The 19,046-nt window shown below is 43.1% G+C and overlaps 3 protein-coding genes across 9 annotated transcripts in view; 1 reads left to right on the plus strand and 2 right to left on the minus strand.

Moving 5' to 3' along the window:
• The window catches only part of ATL1 (atlastin GTPase 1), a 57,041-nt gene extending 55,853 nt beyond the window's left edge, over positions 1 to 1,188 (minus strand). For 2 of the 4 annotated variants that reach the window (XM_074327489.1, XM_019725665.2), the window contains exon 1: positions 859 to 1,188. In XM_074327489.1, coding sequence (XP_074183590.1) covers positions 859 to 892 — 34 coding nt within the window. In that variant the 5' untranslated portion in view covers positions 893 to 1,188. The remainder of the gene's footprint in view (positions 1 to 858) is intronic. The other 2 variants (XM_074327488.1, XM_074327487.1) reach the window with 1 other exon arrangement.
• Positions 901 to 16,118, minus strand: LOC141570759 (uncharacterized). The gene is made up of 3 exons (XM_074329178.1): positions 15,989 to 16,118; positions 15,381 to 15,841; positions 901 to 1,027 (listed from the first exon to the last, which is right to left on the minus strand). The coding sequence occupies exons 1-2, from the start codon at positions 16,116 to 16,118 to the stop codon at positions 15,441 to 15,443; spliced, it is 531 nt and encodes a 176-aa protein (XP_074185279.1). The 3' UTR covers positions 901 to 1,027; positions 15,381 to 15,440.
• Positions 15,566 to 19,046, plus strand: part of MAP4K5 (mitogen-activated protein kinase kinase kinase kinase 5) — a 90,150-nt gene continuing 86,669 nt past the window's right edge. For 2 of the 4 annotated variants that reach the window (XM_019725664.2, XM_074327486.1), the window contains exons 1-2: positions 15,742 to 15,871; positions 16,094 to 16,309. In XM_019725664.2, the coding sequence (XP_019581223.1) occupies positions 16,202 to 16,309 (108 nt within the window). In that variant the 5' untranslated portion in view covers positions 15,742 to 15,871; positions 16,094 to 16,201. Of the gene's footprint in view, positions 15,657 to 15,741; positions 15,872 to 16,093; positions 16,310 to 19,046 lie in introns of those variants that run through there. The other 2 variants (XM_074327484.1, XM_074327485.1) reach the window with 2 other exon arrangements.

The raw sequence follows: 19,046 nt of genomic DNA on the forward strand, positions 1-19,046 counted from the left end.
AGTCTGGAGCAGCAGAGCAGGCGGGGCCGCGATTTCTCCTGCATCACTGCACTCTCTCTTCTCCGCCTGCGTGAGCGCCGCCCACCCACTCGCGGCGTGAACCCACTGGGCCTAGCCTCTCCTTCCCCCGCCCCTCGTCCTGGTGCTGAATCATGAGCCCAATATCTCCAAAAGGTAAAATCAAAGAACAATGCCACCCATATTGCTGGCCTGAATGGGGTACCAGGTCGGGGTGGGGCAGAAGGCTGGAAACCACAACTTTGCTTCCCTTCTTCCCAAATTCCCCAGCCAATCCCCAAATTAAAACCAGCACTGCAGCACTGGAGGACTCCCAAACGGGCGTCCCTTCTCCGGTTTGCTCAGGTCTGCAACGCTGCCACCGGCCGGCGTGCTCTGCCTCATTGTTCCAGAGCCTCCCGCCCCGCCGGGAGCTCGCAGCTCCGGGGGAAGCGGGGGTTGGGATCCCCGACCCCTCGTCCCTCTCGGCTGAGTAACAGCAGCCCTCCGCCCAACCTCATCGCCTTCCTGCCAACCTATCGATCGCAAAAGCAGAACCAGCGAGTCCTCCGGAGGAGAGCGGAGGGTGCTGTCCAAATGCTGGGAGGAGGTCTGGGGTGCGGGGAAGCGCCCGGAGGCTCCGGCCTGCGCGAAGCGGCAGCCCTCGCCCACAGCGCGATTCCGGTTACGCGGGTGGCACTCGGCCACGGTTCCTCCCGCCGGACAGGGAGCAGCTCGGCCGTGGCTGTCTCCCAGCCCCGGACGCGGGCGCCGAGCAGCCTTTGGCCCTCCCCATCTCCAGAAGCAAAGTGGAGGGCCAGTCCCCATACTGGCTGCAGAAGTCACCGTATACTTACTCACCCCAGCTGTTTCTGTCCCTGCGGTTCTTGGCCATGGTGGTCCAGGGCCTGGTGGCGGTGAGGCGCTGTCACTGCGCTCGCTCTTCTTCCGGGCCCAGGTTGCAGGCGGTGGGAGGCTCTGTGCCTGCCTGGGCGCCGTTCGCTCAGACTCCGAAGATGTTGCTGTGGCGCTGGTGGGAAGGAGTGGGGAGGAGAAGGGAGGAGAAAACGGTGGACCCAGCTCAGCATCACAAGCCCAAGTCCACACAAACACCAGCGTCACACCCTCCCTGTCTCGGCCCACCCCTAGAGCGTGAAGACAGTGACTGAGGATGCACTGCAACATTTCAATGGGACACACACACACAAATAAACAGCAACCCCCCCACACACACACACACTCAAGGAATTTAACAGCGTTATCTAGTCACAGAAATACAGAAACCAATGTACTGCATTATTCTGGATGTTCAAATACCTGTTTCCTAGAGCAGTTACATGTTAGAACAAACATGCTGGCATCATTTATATAGCTAAAGAATTAAATTAATATGCCTTTATCTACCAGGCACCATTCCTCCTCCCCCATTTTAAAAGCAAGGTCATGTTAGTAAAGAGGATATCACGAATTTTCGTACCTGTAGACCGAATAGGCCTTTTAAAATTAGGTAGCAAAATTAGATCAAGAAGATCAAGATAAATGAAAGCTGAAGAGTCATCATAATCTGTAACTAAATGTCTAGTTGGCAAAATTTCCCACTAGATTTGTAGAGGTAAAGTCTGGAGTTATATTGGCAAATATTGAAGTAAAGTCATACTACACAGTCTGGGTGAGCCTTGGAAGCCACAAAGATTGCAGACAATTTTGAATGGAAAGCAAAAAGCAATAAATACTTTAAAAAAATATTCTCAGTCTCTCCCTCTTCACTGGCTTCTTCCTTCTCTGCCTACAAACCTAGTTTTCAGTAGCCTAGAAACATTGTCCCTTCACGCTACTTCACCCTCAAGATACCGTCATCTCATTCCTCACTTCCTCACAGTTTTCTCCTACATATGGTTGTTGCCCATACTCTACAGATCAGTTCTGCCTAGGAGAGTCCTGCTGGCCTCTTAAGTACCCAGTCCTTAGTCTCGACTTATTCATCATCATAAACAACTCTTCACTCTGTGTTCTCTCAATACAATTTACTACGGTGTCTTCAGACAGGGCTCCATGCTGATGATTCCCAAGTCTGTACTCCAGTCTTAAGCTCTCTTAAGGAGAGAGCATCATCATAACAGACCTAAATTTATAACTGCCTGAGGTCATCTTTGTTTTCCTACTGACACTTCAAAATCAACATGTCAAAACCAAACTCTCTTACCTGCCAAATCTTATGCATTCCATATTTCAGTTAACGGTTCTGGCGATCTCGGAACTGTGAATACTGTTTACATTATAGTTTTAAAGGGGGCTGTATTCATTAGAATTTCACTCCCCTAATACTTATGAATTAACAGAGGATAGAAATTATCTTACCCCTGTACCTACAAATTAATTCATAGAACAAAAAAGTGTGTTCTGTTATTCTTGTATTTCTTTACTATAATTCTCAGCTCACATTCCAGACTGATAATCCCTTTAAGTGAATCTCATTTAAAGAAAAAAGAGTATAGTCGATTTTATAAAAACAATTGTACACAAAAACAATATATAAGGATTATTTATTGTAGAATGTTTTGTAATTGCAAAATGCTAGAAACAACCTAAATACAGTGGTACCTCGGTTTTTTAACGTCTCCATTGACGAACATTTTGGTTTATGAACGCTGTAAACCCGAAAGTAAATGCTTTGGTTTTCGAACACGACTCAGAAGTCAAACATGTCACGCGACTTCCACTGAGTGCAAGATCCTGAGGCCTAGCTATTTTCGAACGTTTCAGAACTTGTGGATTACGTTCGAAAACTGAAGTACCACTGTATCCATATACAGGAGAGTGGCTGAATATACTATAAAACATCTACACAATGGAATACTAGGCAGCTGTAAAAAAAATAATTCAGAAGAGCTTTATAAATTGATATAACTGATTTCCAGAATACACTGCTAAATGGAGAAAAAAACCAAAGTGCAAATACGTTCCCTTCCTGTAAGGAAAAAAAAAGGATATGAAAAAAATAAACGTATCTGCTCATCTGTGCAAGAGAAACACAGGAAGGATAAACTAGAAACTAGAAAAGGATGTTTTAAAATTGATTGTAAAATCAATTCTGCACAACTCTGAATATACTAAAAGTCACTAAATTATACTATTTAATTTGATGAATTATATGGATGTGAATTATATCTCAATAAGGCTGTTTTTAAAAAGTCAAGGTCATGTTTATTTTAAATCAGAAAAAAGGAAGAAGATATTCCTCCATTTGTACTTGAGCATTCTAGATCCTTTCTTTTCCTGGCCCCTCGGGGATGTTACTCCATAAATTATTCTCATTCTATATCCTCAATTATTTTTTCTCCCATTGATTTCTTCTCCGTGCTCATTTCCCCCCATCATAGGAAAAGGACTCTTTCAATCAGTAGTTTCTCAATAGCTGATGCTCCAACTTACTCCTTCCCTTTATAGCTAGCAATCTTGAAAAAGTATTTCTATCAGAATGCTTTTGGTTATAACTCATAATAGCTTAAAAAAAAAAGGATATTTACTGTTACATGACAAATTTTTTTTGAAGATAGGTTGGTTCTGTGGTGGCTAATTCATCAGCTCAATATCATCATGGACTAAATTACTTAGCATTTAATTTGGCTGCTATAAAAAAAATTACAGTGGCTTAAGACAGATACTTATTTCTCTCGCATGAAATAATCTGAGCATCAACCATCCAGGGCTAATATGGTGGCTTCAAAAGAGCAAGGAATCCAAGCTGTTTATACTTTCTTCCACCCTTAACTTGGGACTTCCATTGTATAATCCAAGACGGCTGCTTGGGCATTCACATCCGTATTCCAACCAGATAGAAGAGAAAAAGTGCACATATCTATTTTAAGAGTATAATCCAGAAGTTGCATGTATCACCTCTTCTCATATATTATTGACCAGTACATGTTCCACCTACTTGAGAAATATACTATGTATCCATTTAAATTTTAGGGGGTCTAATATTAAAGAAAGAAGGGAAATGGATTTTGGAGAATACCAGCAGACTTTGCCACAAAAACCAAGGTTGCACTCTACCATCCTCAGTATGCTGGCTTATTTTCTAACGAGGGCTCGTCTCATGGTTCCAAGATTGCATCTGCCATTCCAGTCATCAGCGGCAGATGGTCACGTGTACAGACAGAAAAATGCATATCTGTGTCTTGTGTACCTTGTTAAAAGTGAGGAAAACCTTCCTAGAAGTACTGCAGCAGATTTTTTCCTCATGTGTCATTGTCCAAAATTATCTAATCCTAAACCATTCCTTTAACAAGAGGAATAAGGCTAGGCCAATCAAGATTTATCCCCTGGATGGAAACAACCAAAATGTCCTTTGAAAGATGAATGAATAAAGAAGTTGTGGTATATATACACAAAGGAATACTATTGAGCGGTAAGAAAAGATGAAATAGGACCACTTGTGACAACATGGATGGATCTTGAGATTATAATGCTAAGCGAAATAAGTCAGACAGAAAAAGTAGAGAATCATATGATTTCACTGATATGTGGTATATAAAACTAAAAACAACAAAAGAACAAGACAAACAAATGAAGGAACAAAAACTCATAGACATAGACAATAGTTTAGGGGTTACTAGAGGGTAAGGGGGGGCAGAGGCTCTAGAAGAGGGTAAACAGGTTCTAATATATGGTGATGGAAAGAGAACTGACTCTGGGTGGTGAACACACAATGTGAGATATAGATAATGTATTACAGAATTGTACACCTGAAATGTACGTAACTTTACTAACAATTGTCACCCCAATAAACTTTAATTAAAAAAAAAAGATTTATCCCTTAGGATAAGGGAGTGTCTCAGTCTCCTTCCATGGACATGACCACTCAGAAAAGGTTAGCAAAATTGTGGTTCTGATAGAAAGGATAAAAGAAAGGATAGTGTTTGAGTACAAGGCCCAAGGTGATAACCATAGCTTCCATTTCCCCCTTTCCCTCCACTAGTATCTCATTTGGTGGGGTAACTCAAACTTTACTCCTATAGGATTCAAGTTCTTAATGGTCTTATCTTTACTGGGTTGCTGCAGTTTCCAATTGTCCAGTAATACTGGGTATGTGAATACAAAGAGGTACCCTAGTGCATACCTCGGGTTCCAGACATAGTCCTTTTTGTTCTCTTTCTGGAACAACAACCAATTTACCCTTGGTAATTAGGTATAATCACCTCAACCAGTATAATGACCCTCTCTCTAACTGTTCGCTCAGTGATCTTAAGACCTCATATCAGCCAGGTGGTAGTTTTTGCTTCCCATTTAATGGAACTGTGATTATGTTATTTGGACAAAATATCTGTGCCTTAGGCATTAGGGCCCTCAGACCCACCAAGCTTAATGTTTTAAAGACAAAATTGTAGAGACAAAGTTGTAGAGACAAAAATTCTTCAAGTGAGTTAGTAGGAATAATAGAAGAGCAATGCCTGCCTCCACCCCCTGGTTCCTAGGTCCATACATTCTGAATATGGGGTAGATGGCAACATATATTGGCTACTAGGTCAAGCCCTATATCATATCCTCACAAGGGTTATCTCATAGCCAGCACCACAACTGATCCCTCAGCAGACCTTTCCTCCGTTCTATCAAACTAGCTGCTTCTAAATGATGGGTTTGAGGTAAGACCAGTTAATTCCATGGGCATGACTCCATTGCCATATTTCCCTCAGAGTAAAATGAGTTCCTTGCTCAAATTTAATGTTGTTTGTGATACACAGTACTGTAATAAGGTATTCTATAAGTCCATGAATTGTGGTACTAGTAGAACTTTTCAGGCAGGGAAGGTAAACCTATATCTAGAATATGTATCTATTCCTATGAAGACAACTGGCTCTTTCCTATATCATGGAAGGGATCTAGTGTTATTCAACTGCCACCAGGTGGCTGACTAGTCTATCTAGGGAATAATACCATACTGAAGTCTCTGCAATGGCCTCTGTGATAATTAGGTTAAACACTCATAGTGGCAGTAACTGTATTATCCTTGGCAAGTGGAAGTCCATGCTGTTGGTTCCACATTTAGCATCCATTTGTATTCCCACATGGCTCCATTGAACTAGTACCACAGTGACTAGGTAGGGGCTGACACCCATAGGACAGATTGTCTTCTAGACCTGATTACTGCGATGGATGCCCTCTTGCAGACAGTTACGTGGCTCACAGATATTTTCACTTTCTGGGCCAATTTTGAATCCACTGGTTATACCTTTACCACTGACTTCCTTATCTCAGATCTTCTTTCCAAGTTATTGGTCAACCTATTAGCCATAAATCAGTATAGATCCATACCTCAGGCCATCTCTCCTTCCTAATAAAGAGAACAAGCAGATGTTCTATTCAAAGTTATGCCCACTGGGAGAATTGCTCTTCATCACTATTTTTCAAAACCACCTAATTACAAAGTGGGGCTATAAGTCAGTGGCTGTATGCTTCCAGTCGGTGCTAGTATATCATGCAGACCATTTATAAACCAGGTCTATCTTTTTTTTTTCCTCTGCTAAATGATCATGAGCCCATAGGTATGGGTCAGAAAAACAAAAGGCGGCAAAGAAGTAAGGACAAGTACAATGGAAGTTTGCCCATGTAATTTACTTGGGTCTTCATTCTAAATCCACTCAGGCCACCCAGTATATACCTTTTCATCAGACAATGGAATTCTGCAGCCCATGTTCAATGTTCAATATAAGATTCAGTAAATTAGATAACATCCAGTTTCTAAAGAGCAGTTCACAGTCCATAGTCACTTAATTATCCCATGGTCAGGTGTTTATCGCTGGCCTGGTAGCAAGCCAAGAGTTGCCTTTCAAATGGAAAATATTTGTCAACAGATGAGGGCATGTTCTTATTCCAAAACCCTAGGTCTCTGCTCTGGGATTTTCCTATTGGGCAGGCAAAAAGGCTCCATGTAGTACCCTTATTTACCGTCGGTCTGCTGAATCCTAAAGCCTACCAGTAGAGTTTGAGCGATCACCTGGACATTCTGTAGGGTATTCTGTCTTTCCAAGTCACATGAAAAACTTCAGTCATCTAGGTTACTGACAGTTAACCTGGTAAATGGGTCAGAGAGAAGCAAACGCAGTATGGTGTCTCCAAAATCCAAACAGGCTAACTAAACACTGTGCAACTTCCTCTGAGGTGAGTGATGCCAGGTAGAGCACCGTAACTCCACTGGACTGTTAGAAATTTCACTGAAGTGCATGTCGTTGAACTGAGTTTATTTCCTATCCTCTGATAATTAGGGTCTTTGCACAATATCATTAAGCTAATAGACTAAAGTGATGTTCTACTGGATATCAAGGAAACCAGGGTCCCTCTGGAATGATACCGTATCAGAAGTGCGGAAACAGCCCTGAGGTAAGACAGTGACAGTGTTGTGCTGGTGACATGAACGCAAACTGCTTCTGATTATTTCTGTTGATGGGAATTGAAGAGAAAGCTACATTTTAGGTCTCAAATCAATAGCTACATTTAGGTTCCAAGGGATGGGTTGATTTTTCTCTAGTAAAGATTCCACATGTGGAGCTACAACAATGATTGACATCAACATCTGATTGAATTTTTAATAATCCATAGACATTTTCTAAAACTAATTTGGCATAAGCCAAACAGATTAGTTAAAAGAGAAAAACATATCTTTCAGAACTTTTATGGTGGCACTAATTTCTGTAATTCCCCACTGATAGAGTTTAATTTTCATTTTCTACTTTGGCAAAGGGGAGGAATTAGCTGGGGAGGTTTCTCTCGGCCCTTCCATACACAATATCCCTTACTCCATGTAAAATTAAAGTAGGAATTCTACTACTTGCTATTAGCCATTCCCACATACATTTTGGGACTGGAAAAATAACCCCATATAGGTCTTCAGACCCACCACTATGAAATGGACCTGTATCAAGACTAAGCTTGACTTTCTTAAGTCTCAACTCTGATCACTGGAATTTTGGTAGTATTTTGAGATTGCAGGGATTAGTATTCAAGGCCAGTATTTATTAACTTCTAGAAGGTGTGAAAATTCCCCATTCCTCAGTTTATAATCACCCTGGTAAAAGGTCACAAGTCCTTCCGTCTCAGAGAAGATTCACAGTTTATACCTGGCTGCACTGCAGGATCCTTCCTCAAAGGAACCTGGTCTCTCTGTCAATTGAGAGACTCCAGGTTTGTGAACTGGCTTTAGCATAGGACAGGGGTGTCCAAACTGCGGCCCGTGGGCCAACTGCAGCCCACAATCCATTTTTAATTGGCCTGAAGCAAATTCCAAAAATATATTTAGTTTACTTAAATAAACCAGGTGAGGCAATACGTACTTCACCTCGAGTGAGTGGCCCGGCTGTTTGTGTATTTTACCACATATGGCCCTCGGTAAAAAACGTTGAAAAAAGTTTGGACACCCCTGGTATAGGACTTATGTAATATGTCTTTGTGGGAATAGAGCCAGGAGAACAGTTTTCAGGCTCTCAGCCTCACATGGAAAGGTGCTGGCTCGGGTAGTAGATGGCCATCAGCTGTGACTAGTTGGCCATCAGCTGTAACCAGTTAGCCATTAGCCACTGATATAACTGCCGTGGCTACACTAGGGGTTTGGTTGGTTGGCAGAGAAGTGGACGGCAGATTGCAGATTGTGTGGCTCCTGCTTCCTGTGTCTCCAACCCAGCCGCCAGCGAGAAATAGTGGCATGAACCCGCCCATCCATGGCTCCATTGGTATTTCTTTTGGCCTCACCATATCCTGTGTTCTTGTGCAGGGAGTGGGACCCGAGTCCCTACATGACAGTCTTGAATCTCCGTTATAGTGACTTCAGTTAGATTTCTGCTCATGAGACCTAAAATTTTGTCCTTATGTATGTCAAGTAGCACTTAAGTAGGCTGCTGGTTTCATTCATTCTTCAGGACTTGGTGATCACAGGCTACCACCAAAGATCCAGGTAGTCAAACACCTGATTATCACCTGAGGGTTATCATGGTACTTGGGTTGAACGTGTCTTTGAGTTAAGAATCTCCCACCTGGCCTCTACCAGAATCCCAACATTACAACTGAAATCGTGGATCCCGGTTTCACTGTGCCAGTTTCATCCTTTTCAACCGAGAATAGCCACCGAACAATTTTTCAAAAGTATTTGTGGCCCTGTACTCAATGCTTTGATGAAATCAAATTTTATGGGCTCTCTGTCATGCATTAGGGTCACCTGCTTTCTCTGCCCTAGGTCCCAGAGGTCCTGCCACATCGCGTGACCCCACAGTGGACGGTGTCCTACCAATCAGTTTTGGTGTTTCCACGTAGGGAGCCACAACATTAGGCCCTGGAACACCATCCAGCTGTCAGTACAAATAACTAGGGGCCCGGGCTCATGGCTGATTACCATCCACACAGCCCGTAGCTCAGCCCACTGGCTACTCTGGCCCGTCCCAGGATCAAACCAAACGGTGTCTGTTTTGGGCTGCGCACCAATAGCCGTCCAAACAGCTGCAGCTCCCCAGCTAGAGCCATCAGTATACCAGGCATCTTCAGGTACTCGGGGCCATCCTTCTCTGTAGGGCAAGGGCTCCAAGTCCTCCCCGCTAGGCATAGTGCTTGGCTCAGCCTTTCTCTATAAGTAAGTAGCTTCTGCTCCTTTCCACAATTGGGACCAAAAAAAATCCCACTGGGAGACGCGCTCCCTGCCATGCCCAGCCCCCCCCACCCCTCTCTTGGGTTACGTGAACATCACATCAATATGGGGCCAGGGTCTACTACTACTACTTGCTGTGCCTGCTGCTGCTGCTGTGCCTGTTGTGGAAACAAAGGCTTGCTCTACAGCCTCTGTCCAATCCCAGCCCCCCCCCCAGGAGGAGGCCCCCCCCCCAGTGTGTGTGTACTGGTGTGGTAGCTTTCACAGGTTGGGACCCCGAGGAAGGGTGGGAGGACATTGATGGCTCTCAGGCCAGCGTGGAGGAGAGGGCCCTGCAGGTTCTAGCTGAGTGGTTGCCAGAGGAGGAGAAGGTAGCAGCCGCGTGTGGGGCTGGATGTTCTCGCAGTGTTGCATCGTAGCATGGGAGATGCGCAAAATGAAATAGCCCAGGTGCCGGAGAGCAGCCCCTGTGGGAGGCACTGGAATCTGGGGACCGCCAGTTAGAAGAGATTCTCACCGTGTTGCATCATAACTCGGGGGATGGGCTGCTGGGAATAGCCCAGGTGCGGGACCAGGTGTCCCGGTGGGAGGCCCTGAAGCTCGGGTCCACCCTGTAGAGGAGGAGCCCCCATAGTGGATAGTCTCTGAAGAAAAGCAGCAGATGAGATGCATCATCATGACCTGCTTCCCCTGTGTGTCTCGGCCGCCAGGAGACTGGGGGTGCAGGAAGACCCCTTTTTGGGGTACTGGCGGATGTTTGCTCCCTGTGTCTCCAACCCAGCCCCCAGCGAGAATATAGTGGTATGAATCCTATCTCTATGGCTCCGTGTGTGTTCCTTACTGGCCGCACCATATCCTGTGTTCTTACGGGGGGCGGGACCAGAGTCCCTGCGTGACATTCTTCTAGAGATGGTATGGCTAGAGCATGACTAAGCAGGATGTCCATAATAGAGCAAGTCTAACATTCCCATCTCCCTGAATCTTCAGATTCTTTCCTTTACGGTATGCTAGGGAAGTTCTGGCATCTCAGCATCTAGACTACCAGCTTCAAGTAACCAATTTAGAAGGACTACCAGCTGCTCAAGTTAACAAGTCAAGTCTGAATCACAGGTAAATATTTGGCAAGATCCCTTCAGTGTATAAGCTCGCTCCTCCGAAAACAGGTCTTGCCCTTTTCCATCAGAGATAGGCTGAAATCTTAACTCTTAGCCTAATTTATATCTGCCTAAATGCCCCCAGTTCATGCAGCTGGGTCCCAGCCCTTCTCCACCAGTGTTCTTACCTTAGCATAACAGATCTAGATCTCACATTTAATTGACATTGCAACTCTGCAGCCTTTACCATTAGGTCTAGGCTTGTTCCATATCTGCATTGCAGCTACAGAAGATGACAGGTTTCTTCCAAGATGTCAAAGAAGCTTTTTGATTTTCTACTCATGCCTTAAGTATAGAATTAAAGGCTCCGTATTTGTCTTTTTTGCCATATATTCTCACAGAGGCAGTCAGAGAAATAACACGATTTTAGTAATCATCACTGGCAAAGCAGTTCAGTGCTAGAGCTTGATCTTCCAATGCTGTGTCCTGAGCAGCACTCCATCACAGGCCGTCACTGATAGTTACTTGAGTAACTGTGAAGCCACTCCATGCTATGGCAAACCATTGTTCCATTTTCTGTGGCAAGTAGTTTGTTTATACAGGTAATCAATCATCACGTATGTGAGTAACACCATCCCAGAAAGCAAAGGTTTCTTTCCTGAGGCTACTTCCAATTCATCTAACTATCAATCAGGGTTCTGGCAAGAAAGAGGTAGCACAGAAAGAAAATCTAATGAAAAGACTTTGTAAAAATGAGGACATGGTTAAAGGAACCAACAAGGGATAGGGAAGCACCCTGAGACTAGCAACAGTGGGAAGCCATTATCATCCTTGCCCTAAAGGTTAGGTACGGAAGAAGAGCTTGTTAGAATCCTGCAAGAGCTGTTATAGCTGTAGGACAGAGTACTAGAGTTTCTCAGAACACTAGCCTATATATAAAGTATAAGCAAACTTTAGACACCTCTTCTGAATATTATACTCATGTTATGTAGAAATTGATACTGAACATAAGATTATTTGAAATTTTCTTAGTTATTGAATTTGCAGACAGGACCAATTTATGAGTTGAATAGAGGAACCTTGACACCAATTCTCATATAAATGTTAAAACTACCATGGGGATCAGGGTAATGGAAATAGCATTTTAACATATCAGGCGAGTAATTCAAGCAGGATGAAAAAGCAATGTGCACTGCCTTCCTCAACTCTTCTTTTTAAAACTCCTATCGTAATGACCTGATACTGATTCTAAATGATATACATGTTCTACGGCTATCCAGAACAAAATAGAATTCTCCCTTCCATACTTTGAGAACATGATTTTTGCCTCAACAGACAACTGGCCCTAATTAGTAAGAGAAAGAATAGTTTAACTATTTAAAAATTCAAATCATAATTATAGCCAATGTCTTCCAACATTTAATTGATTTATATTTAACAAAACTGTAGAGCAGTCAACTCAATCATTTAGTTACATTTTGCAACTAATTTATGTTGGAAGATTCATCAGATTATACGAGTTCTGACAATTGAGTTTGCGAACCCATCCTAGAAAACGTGCTACATACCTCATTGCTGAAAATCACTACGGTCACCTTCGAAGTACTCCCCTTGGGAAGCTATGCACACTGACGCCAGCACCTAGTCCACCCGTCAAAGCAATTTTGGAACTCTTTTTCTGGAATGGCCATCAGAGCTGTCGTCATGTTACCTTTGATGTCCTGAATGTCATCAAAATGTCTTCCTTTCAATATTTCCTTTATCTTCAGGTAAAGAAAGAAGTCATTGGGGGCCAGATCAGGTGAGTAGGGAGGGTGTTCCAATACAGTTATTTGTTTACTGGCTGAAAACTCCCTCACAGACAGTGCCGTGTGAGCTGGTGCATTGTTGTGATACAAGAGCCATGAATTGTTGGTGCAAAGTTCAGGTCATCTAACTTTTTCACGCAGCCTTTTCAGTACTTCCACATAGTAAACTTGGCTAACTGTTTGTCTATTTGGTGCAAATTCATAAAGAATAATCCCTTTGATATCAAAGGAGGTTAGCAACAGTGTTGCAACAAGTTCTCGAACTTAATTGTCAGACCTTCGTATTGCTTAAACCTCTATGTTCCATAGACTAAAATTATTGTCTTCATGTTCTGTTCTTTCACTTGATCTTAGCCAAAAGGCCGAGAAGCGAATGTGTTCTGTTCTTTCACATTTGACGGTTTTAATTAGCCATTATGTCTTGGATAGTAAATTGTGAATCTTACATATACAGAAGTTAAAAATTTTTATGTCCCTTGTTTTTTAAAATTTAGCCTTGGCTAAAGTAAAAACCAGAAGCCACAGATTACAATTGGCATTTTACTAAAGAAGGGAAAAATGCTACAAAGCATAGAACAAACCATTATAGGTTGTTATATAGATTAGAGTAAAAGCTGGAATAAATTTGCATGTCAGATATTATGAAGACACTAAGAAAATAAGATGGGACGAAGGGCCATATGAAGCCATATCTATTCTTATTCCAAACCTTGTCATTATAAAATTGAGTGGTTTGTAAGGAACTCTCCTTTTAGTTACATTTTTTAATTATTACTATGTAGATTTCACCTATGTGCTTAACTGTTTAGTATATAAAATTAAATTTATACACTGTATGTTTATTTTATGGAAATTGAATTAGAATTTCTTTACCAACCATGTAATATTTAACCACTAGCTATGACTTCACCGATCTTGTTAAAATTAACTCAACCACTAAATATTTAAAAATCCTTAAGATTCTTTTGGAGTTAGTATAAAGCAAATGCTTTCCCCTTTGCATCAACTGTGGTACAAGTAAAATAATGATTATAGCAGACACAGTTTTTAACCATCACGCAGAATTTTGACTTTTTCCGTGCTATCTGCCTCTGAGTTCATGGTCAAAGTATATGGATTTGCCATTACTGGCAACATAAAATATCTGCACTCCAGGGTCTTGTTGAAGCCTATGACCTCACTTTTTTTATTACTTAATTCATATCAAACATTGTGTTTCAAGAATAACACGCTTCAAGGATTATCAGAAGGACATTTATCCATGTTTCAAACTGGGAATTCAAAGTTTCCACTTTATGAAAGCTCATGAGGTAAATTTTTCTAAAGTCTTAGAATCAGGGAAAAAAATGTGTCTCTCTCTTGATCAACTGGTTCATTGTGATCTCCAAAACACTATAAAACCCTCTATTTTGGTTAATTTGTTACATTGTTCTGGTATCCTATTTTCCCTCTCTATAACATCATATCTATTTCCTAATTTACTTATTTCTGTCTTGTGTTATAGTATGTATTTTTTTGTATGATGCCCCAAATTCTCTGTGGAATAATGCAAGCATAAATAAGTAAGAATAAACATATTTCAGACTAGAGAAAAGATCAATGCTTATAGGGTCACAGGAAAAAAAAAAAGAAAAAATCTATGACAGTAAACAAGTACTAGGATACCAAGAGAACATTTGAAACGATTTTGAGTCATTGAAGCCAAAAGTATGTGCCCACCCAAACAAGTGCCAAGAAGCTTTGAAAGAAGGAACTGTTCTTCAACAGTTTTTTCAATGCAGCAAACACATAGGCTTTGTCCATAGAGCATGTAAGTCTGAGCGTACTTATGTTCCCTAAATAAGTGCCCTTTGTGCATGGAACACAAGAAAATACATGTATTCCCTGTCCTGCTAAGGTGTGAATTTAATTCCTACATTATACAATTGATTATAATGATCAACAACAGGAGCATATTGCCCCAAAACAGAATTGAATTGGATATTCAAAGCCATAAGCTAACATCTGCAGCTTGCTCTTTTGTGATTTTTCAGTCACAAATGCATTGGCTGAGTGTTATGTGGCTTTTATGTTCAAAACCCCTACTGGGGTCTAGAAATACCTTTGCCAGTATACATAAATCTGAGAACTTTATTTCTACCTTCAAAACAAGACTGGAACTAAATCTGCAAACCAGCTTGTGAAATATCAACCAAATTACTTCCCCGAACTTGTTTGATATTCTGTGTTTTGTGAAGTACTTTAAAACCTCTTATATTTGATAACCCTCTTTATAATCCTGTAAAATGCTTTATAAACACCTTGTTGGATGTCAGATGCACAACCTTATCCTGTTTAAGCTGCAGACAAGGATATCGAGATATTGCCAAATACGATGTCTTGTCCCGGATGATACACTGAAGAAGTGGTAGAACCAGAACCAGGTTGTGGTCCCTGACGTTGTTTTAGCTTCTGCAGAACTCCTGATCCAATTAAAGGGGCGTATAATACTCCCTTTATAGAGGGTATTAGGAGACACTGCGTGTGAAAAATAGTAATAAAGGCCATTGAGACTTCCTAGGAATTCAAGGAAATGGCTCGGAAAACTCAGTAGAAGACAGGTTGCGCAGGTGTGCAGCGCAGCCTTAAACTGGTACCACTGAGAAAGGTTTGCAAAACAGGAAGGTGCAGTAAGTAGGGTGTGCCGCGGATTAGTTAACCTGGCATGCCCCCATCTCCTGCCTAACGCCCCACTTCCAGGTAACTTCTGGCCCAGTGCCCTCAACGTACCTTTTCCGTGTTGAACTGGGAGGGCTGCGTTGCCAGCCGCCTCGTGCCCACTCTTCCCCCTCTACCCGTCACCGAGTTTACCTGACGAATCTGGGGCAGTTTAGCGGCGGCCTATCGGCTCACAAATGCCCAGGGGCGCCCCTAATCTCTGCGAGAGGGTAGTAAAGCCTGGGCCCTGAAAAGACGTGCTGGGCCAGCGGGGGCGCGGTGGCCCGGCCGGGAGGGTGTCGTGTCCCGACCAGGCCTCAGGGCGGCACTCTGGTCCTGCGGCCGGCGCGCTCGGGCTGGCCGCTGGGCGCCGACCCACGCTGGCTGGGAACGTGTCTCCCGGTGACGCAGCCCCGGGTGGGGAACGTGGTACGGCGGCGGCGGTGGCGGTGACCGTACGCGCCTCCACCGCCAGCTAGAGGACGTGTGGTGCAGCGGGCGGCGGCGGCACAGGCTTGGGGCGGCGGGCGGGCGGGCGGGCGCTGGAAAGCAGGACGCAGGCGCCGGCAAGAAGGACGCAGGCGCCTGCGAGGAAGTAGGTCCCGGGCGCGGCGCTCAACAAAGAGAGGGGCCGCCCCCCTCAGGTACCGAGCCGGCCCTGGGACCAGGCAGGCGGGGAGGCCGGGACAGAGTTTGCAGGCGGCGGGGAAGGGGGAACGGCCGCGGCCAAAACGGGGCTGCGGGGCGCCGGGGACCTTTACTGGCCCTATTTTTTTGCGGCCCCCAGCGGGGCGGAAGGGAAGGGGCTGGGCCACTCGGGGTCGTAGCCCGCGGCGCCGACCCGCCTTTGCTTGTCCCTCGTGCAGGCGGAGCTGCGGGCAGAGGCTCCATGTTGGCAAGCGGCGCCGTTCGTCCTCGTTAGCGGGAACAGGGCGCCGCGGGCAGAAGCGGCGGGGGCCGGGTGCTGAGCGAAGATGGAGGCCCCGCTGCGGCCTGCCACGGACATCCTGAGGCGGAACCCCCAGCAGGACTACGAGCTCGTCCAGAGGGTCGGCAGCGGCACCTACGGCGACGTCTATAAGGTGAGGCAGACCGAGCCCCGGCCCCGAGCCGGGCGCGTTTCCTGCGGTCGGCTGGCTCTCGGGAATAGGGCCACTTTCTGGCCAAGTATGAGGAGGGGGGGAGGATGCTTTTATTGTTTGCATCGTGGAGATACAGCGGCCGCGATCCCTTTCACTCCGTTCATTGCTTGCTCAAATCGCTACCAAGAAGCAGAACTAAACATACTTTTGCAAAGCACTGTTGTACTTTTTTTGTGGTATAAAGGTATTTTAACGCTTCTTTATGGTATTGAAGGGAGTTCGAATCTGCTTATGGAGTTGCACTTGAGGACGATTTAGTCTTAGCATGGAGAAGTCCTTCATGGAAGATAGTGGACGGGAAAGAATATTGACATACCGACATCTGCATTTAAAAAAACTAAAATGGATGAGCTTGACTTTAAAAGTCGTATGAAAACCCTGTCTCTCAATTTTAACTGTACGCAATCTAATACTGGATCAAAGTGATCTGTGCGCAAACATTATCCTATGCAGAAAGATGCTTTTCCTGGCAGAAGTTTTATCATTTGTATCTAGTCAATGGGTTTTTATTTTTGTTCTGTTTTTTTCTACTTTAGCAGTTCCTCTCTGGGATTTATAGCATCCCATGATCAAGAGTGGATAAGAGCTGCTGTCTTTTTAATTGTGGTCTTTTGCATTATTTGAGACCCATGATGAGGGTGAGTTTCTCTTAGTTTGGGACTTAAGAAAACATCATAGAGAAGCAAGCCCAATTCTCTAAGTCCACTGAGTTAGTTCTTCAAGGATCAAGAGGAAGGCAATTGTTTCAGATTGCCTTAGGCTTTTTGTTCTGTTCCAAAAGGGAGTAATAATGCAACTCATATAGGTATATTAAGGGAAATTTCCTTTGATTTTACAACAGCTTTATTTATTGGATGTAATCATGGTATATATCCCATCATTCCAAATAACACTCCTGCATGTATCTGAAAGGGCCTTGTGTGTCATGTGGGTAATTAACCAGTAGAGTCTTCTGGGGTTATGTTGTTTTTGCACAGGTAGTAATGTGGAAGGAAAACATTTCTGCTTTTCTGCTTTGGTTTAATATCATCTCTGTTAATACTAACAGTTCCGAGTGGTGTTATGACCGCTCTAGCACTGTTTGATTCTATTGAGATGGACTGTAATGGGTTGGCTTTTTATTTGTTAAGTAGATATTTAAATCTTCTAGATATGGGGTGTTCAATTGTGAGGTAGGTCCCAGCTCTTGCCTTGTATACTTTCAAATTCAAAGTAGATAATTATAACATAATCCTCTTTTCCTTTATGTAGAATTAGAGGTAGTTCACTCTTAATTGTTTATCTATGAATTAGTCATGTTGTGGAATGCTCTTTAAAAAATTGAAATTCCTATTTGCCTTCTCATTCTTATTTTTTAGTCATCTTTGTCTTATGATTAATACATATATAAGTGTTTTCCCCACAAAAAGCCCAAGACCTCTACCCTTTTCCTTTATAAATAACAGCAACTAAAGCAGCTACCTGGAGCAGGATTTTGTTTTTGCAAGGGAATTCAAAAGGTTATATTAAAGGGGCAGCTAATTCTTCTTTCACCCTGGTGCCTCGTTGCTCTGTGTCTCTCTTCCACAGCTCCTAAACAGAGGGTCAAAGATTGAATATCATATACCACCTTCAATGGCACCCCCTCCGCACGATCGCCTTCCCTCACATTCATGCTTTCTCACAGTTACACATACACTCAGTCTACACTAGTCTAGCCTCTGATTCATAAACATCTTCAACTCTGGTTCCTTGTCTTTTGTTTTCCTTTCTTCTAATTACTTGAAATCACCTCCCATTTCCACCTGTTGCGATCCTACCTGTCCATGAAAGTCTTACTCAAATGTTCCTCCAGGAAGCCCCAGCCCCTTGATCTCCCCAACCTCATCTACTACTCTTCCCCTTCCTTCACTCTGTTCTGGCTACACTGGTCTGCTAGCTCTTTCTTAAACATAATAAGCGTCTTCCCACCTCTGGGCGTTTGTTCTTGTTATTCCCTTTGCTCAGAATGTCTTTCCTTAGACAGCCACATGGCTTGCTCCCTTCCCTTGCTTTTATACCCTCTCCATCTTTTTTTCCTACTTTGTTTTTTCCTTTGCTCTTATCACCATTTAGCATAATGTTTTACTTTTTTTATTGTTTATCATCTATCTCAATCCACTAACATACATACTCCATGAGCGCAGGAGTTTTATCTGTTTTGTTCACTGCTCTGTGTCAAATAGCACCTAGAATTATGTCTGGCACAGAGAGCTTTCCAAAAATTTGATGAATGAATGAATAAATATCAGTAATTCTATCACCTATTTCTGTGGGCATATGCTTTTGACATAACAACACAATATTGGCATTTAATACTCTTTATTCCTGTAAGGCCTGTTATGATATCCTGTATTTGTACTTCTATTAAAAATTTCAATAATTTGAGTTCTCTAGGAAAAATATTTCTGTAAAACTATTTCATAGCATATCTATTTTCAGCACTCTCAAGTCCTACAGAATTTTGTCAGTTTATATTTACTCTTTAATATGCTTAAAATCTTGTACCATTCAGCTGTAGTGCTGAAGTTTTTAAGCTCAGAGCAGTTGGAGTAATTTTGGTATTTATCATTGTGTTTCTAGTGAGCTGAAAACCCTAGGAGGTTTTAGAAGTATTTCCAATCAGTGATGTAAACTAGTAAAATACAGTGAAGATTAA

This window comes from Rhinolophus sinicus, linkage group LG03, assembly GCF_036562045.2.
Source record: "Rhinolophus sinicus isolate RSC01 linkage group LG03, ASM3656204v1, whole genome shotgun sequence".
In the NCBI taxonomy this organism is placed as follows: Eukaryota; Metazoa; Chordata; class Mammalia; order Chiroptera; family Rhinolophidae; genus Rhinolophus; species Rhinolophus sinicus.

Excerpts from the sequence above, each read along its gene's own strand:
- LOC141570759 (XM_074329178.1), bottom strand. The coding sequence starts at position 16,118 with ATGGAGCCTCTGCCCGCAGCTCCGCCTGCACGAGGGACAAGCAAAGGC. Across the intron at positions 15,842-15,988 it reads GCCGCAAAAAAATAGGGCCA|CGCCGCGCCCGGGACCTACT; the intron begins GTAAAGGTCCCC and ends CTCTTTGTTGAG.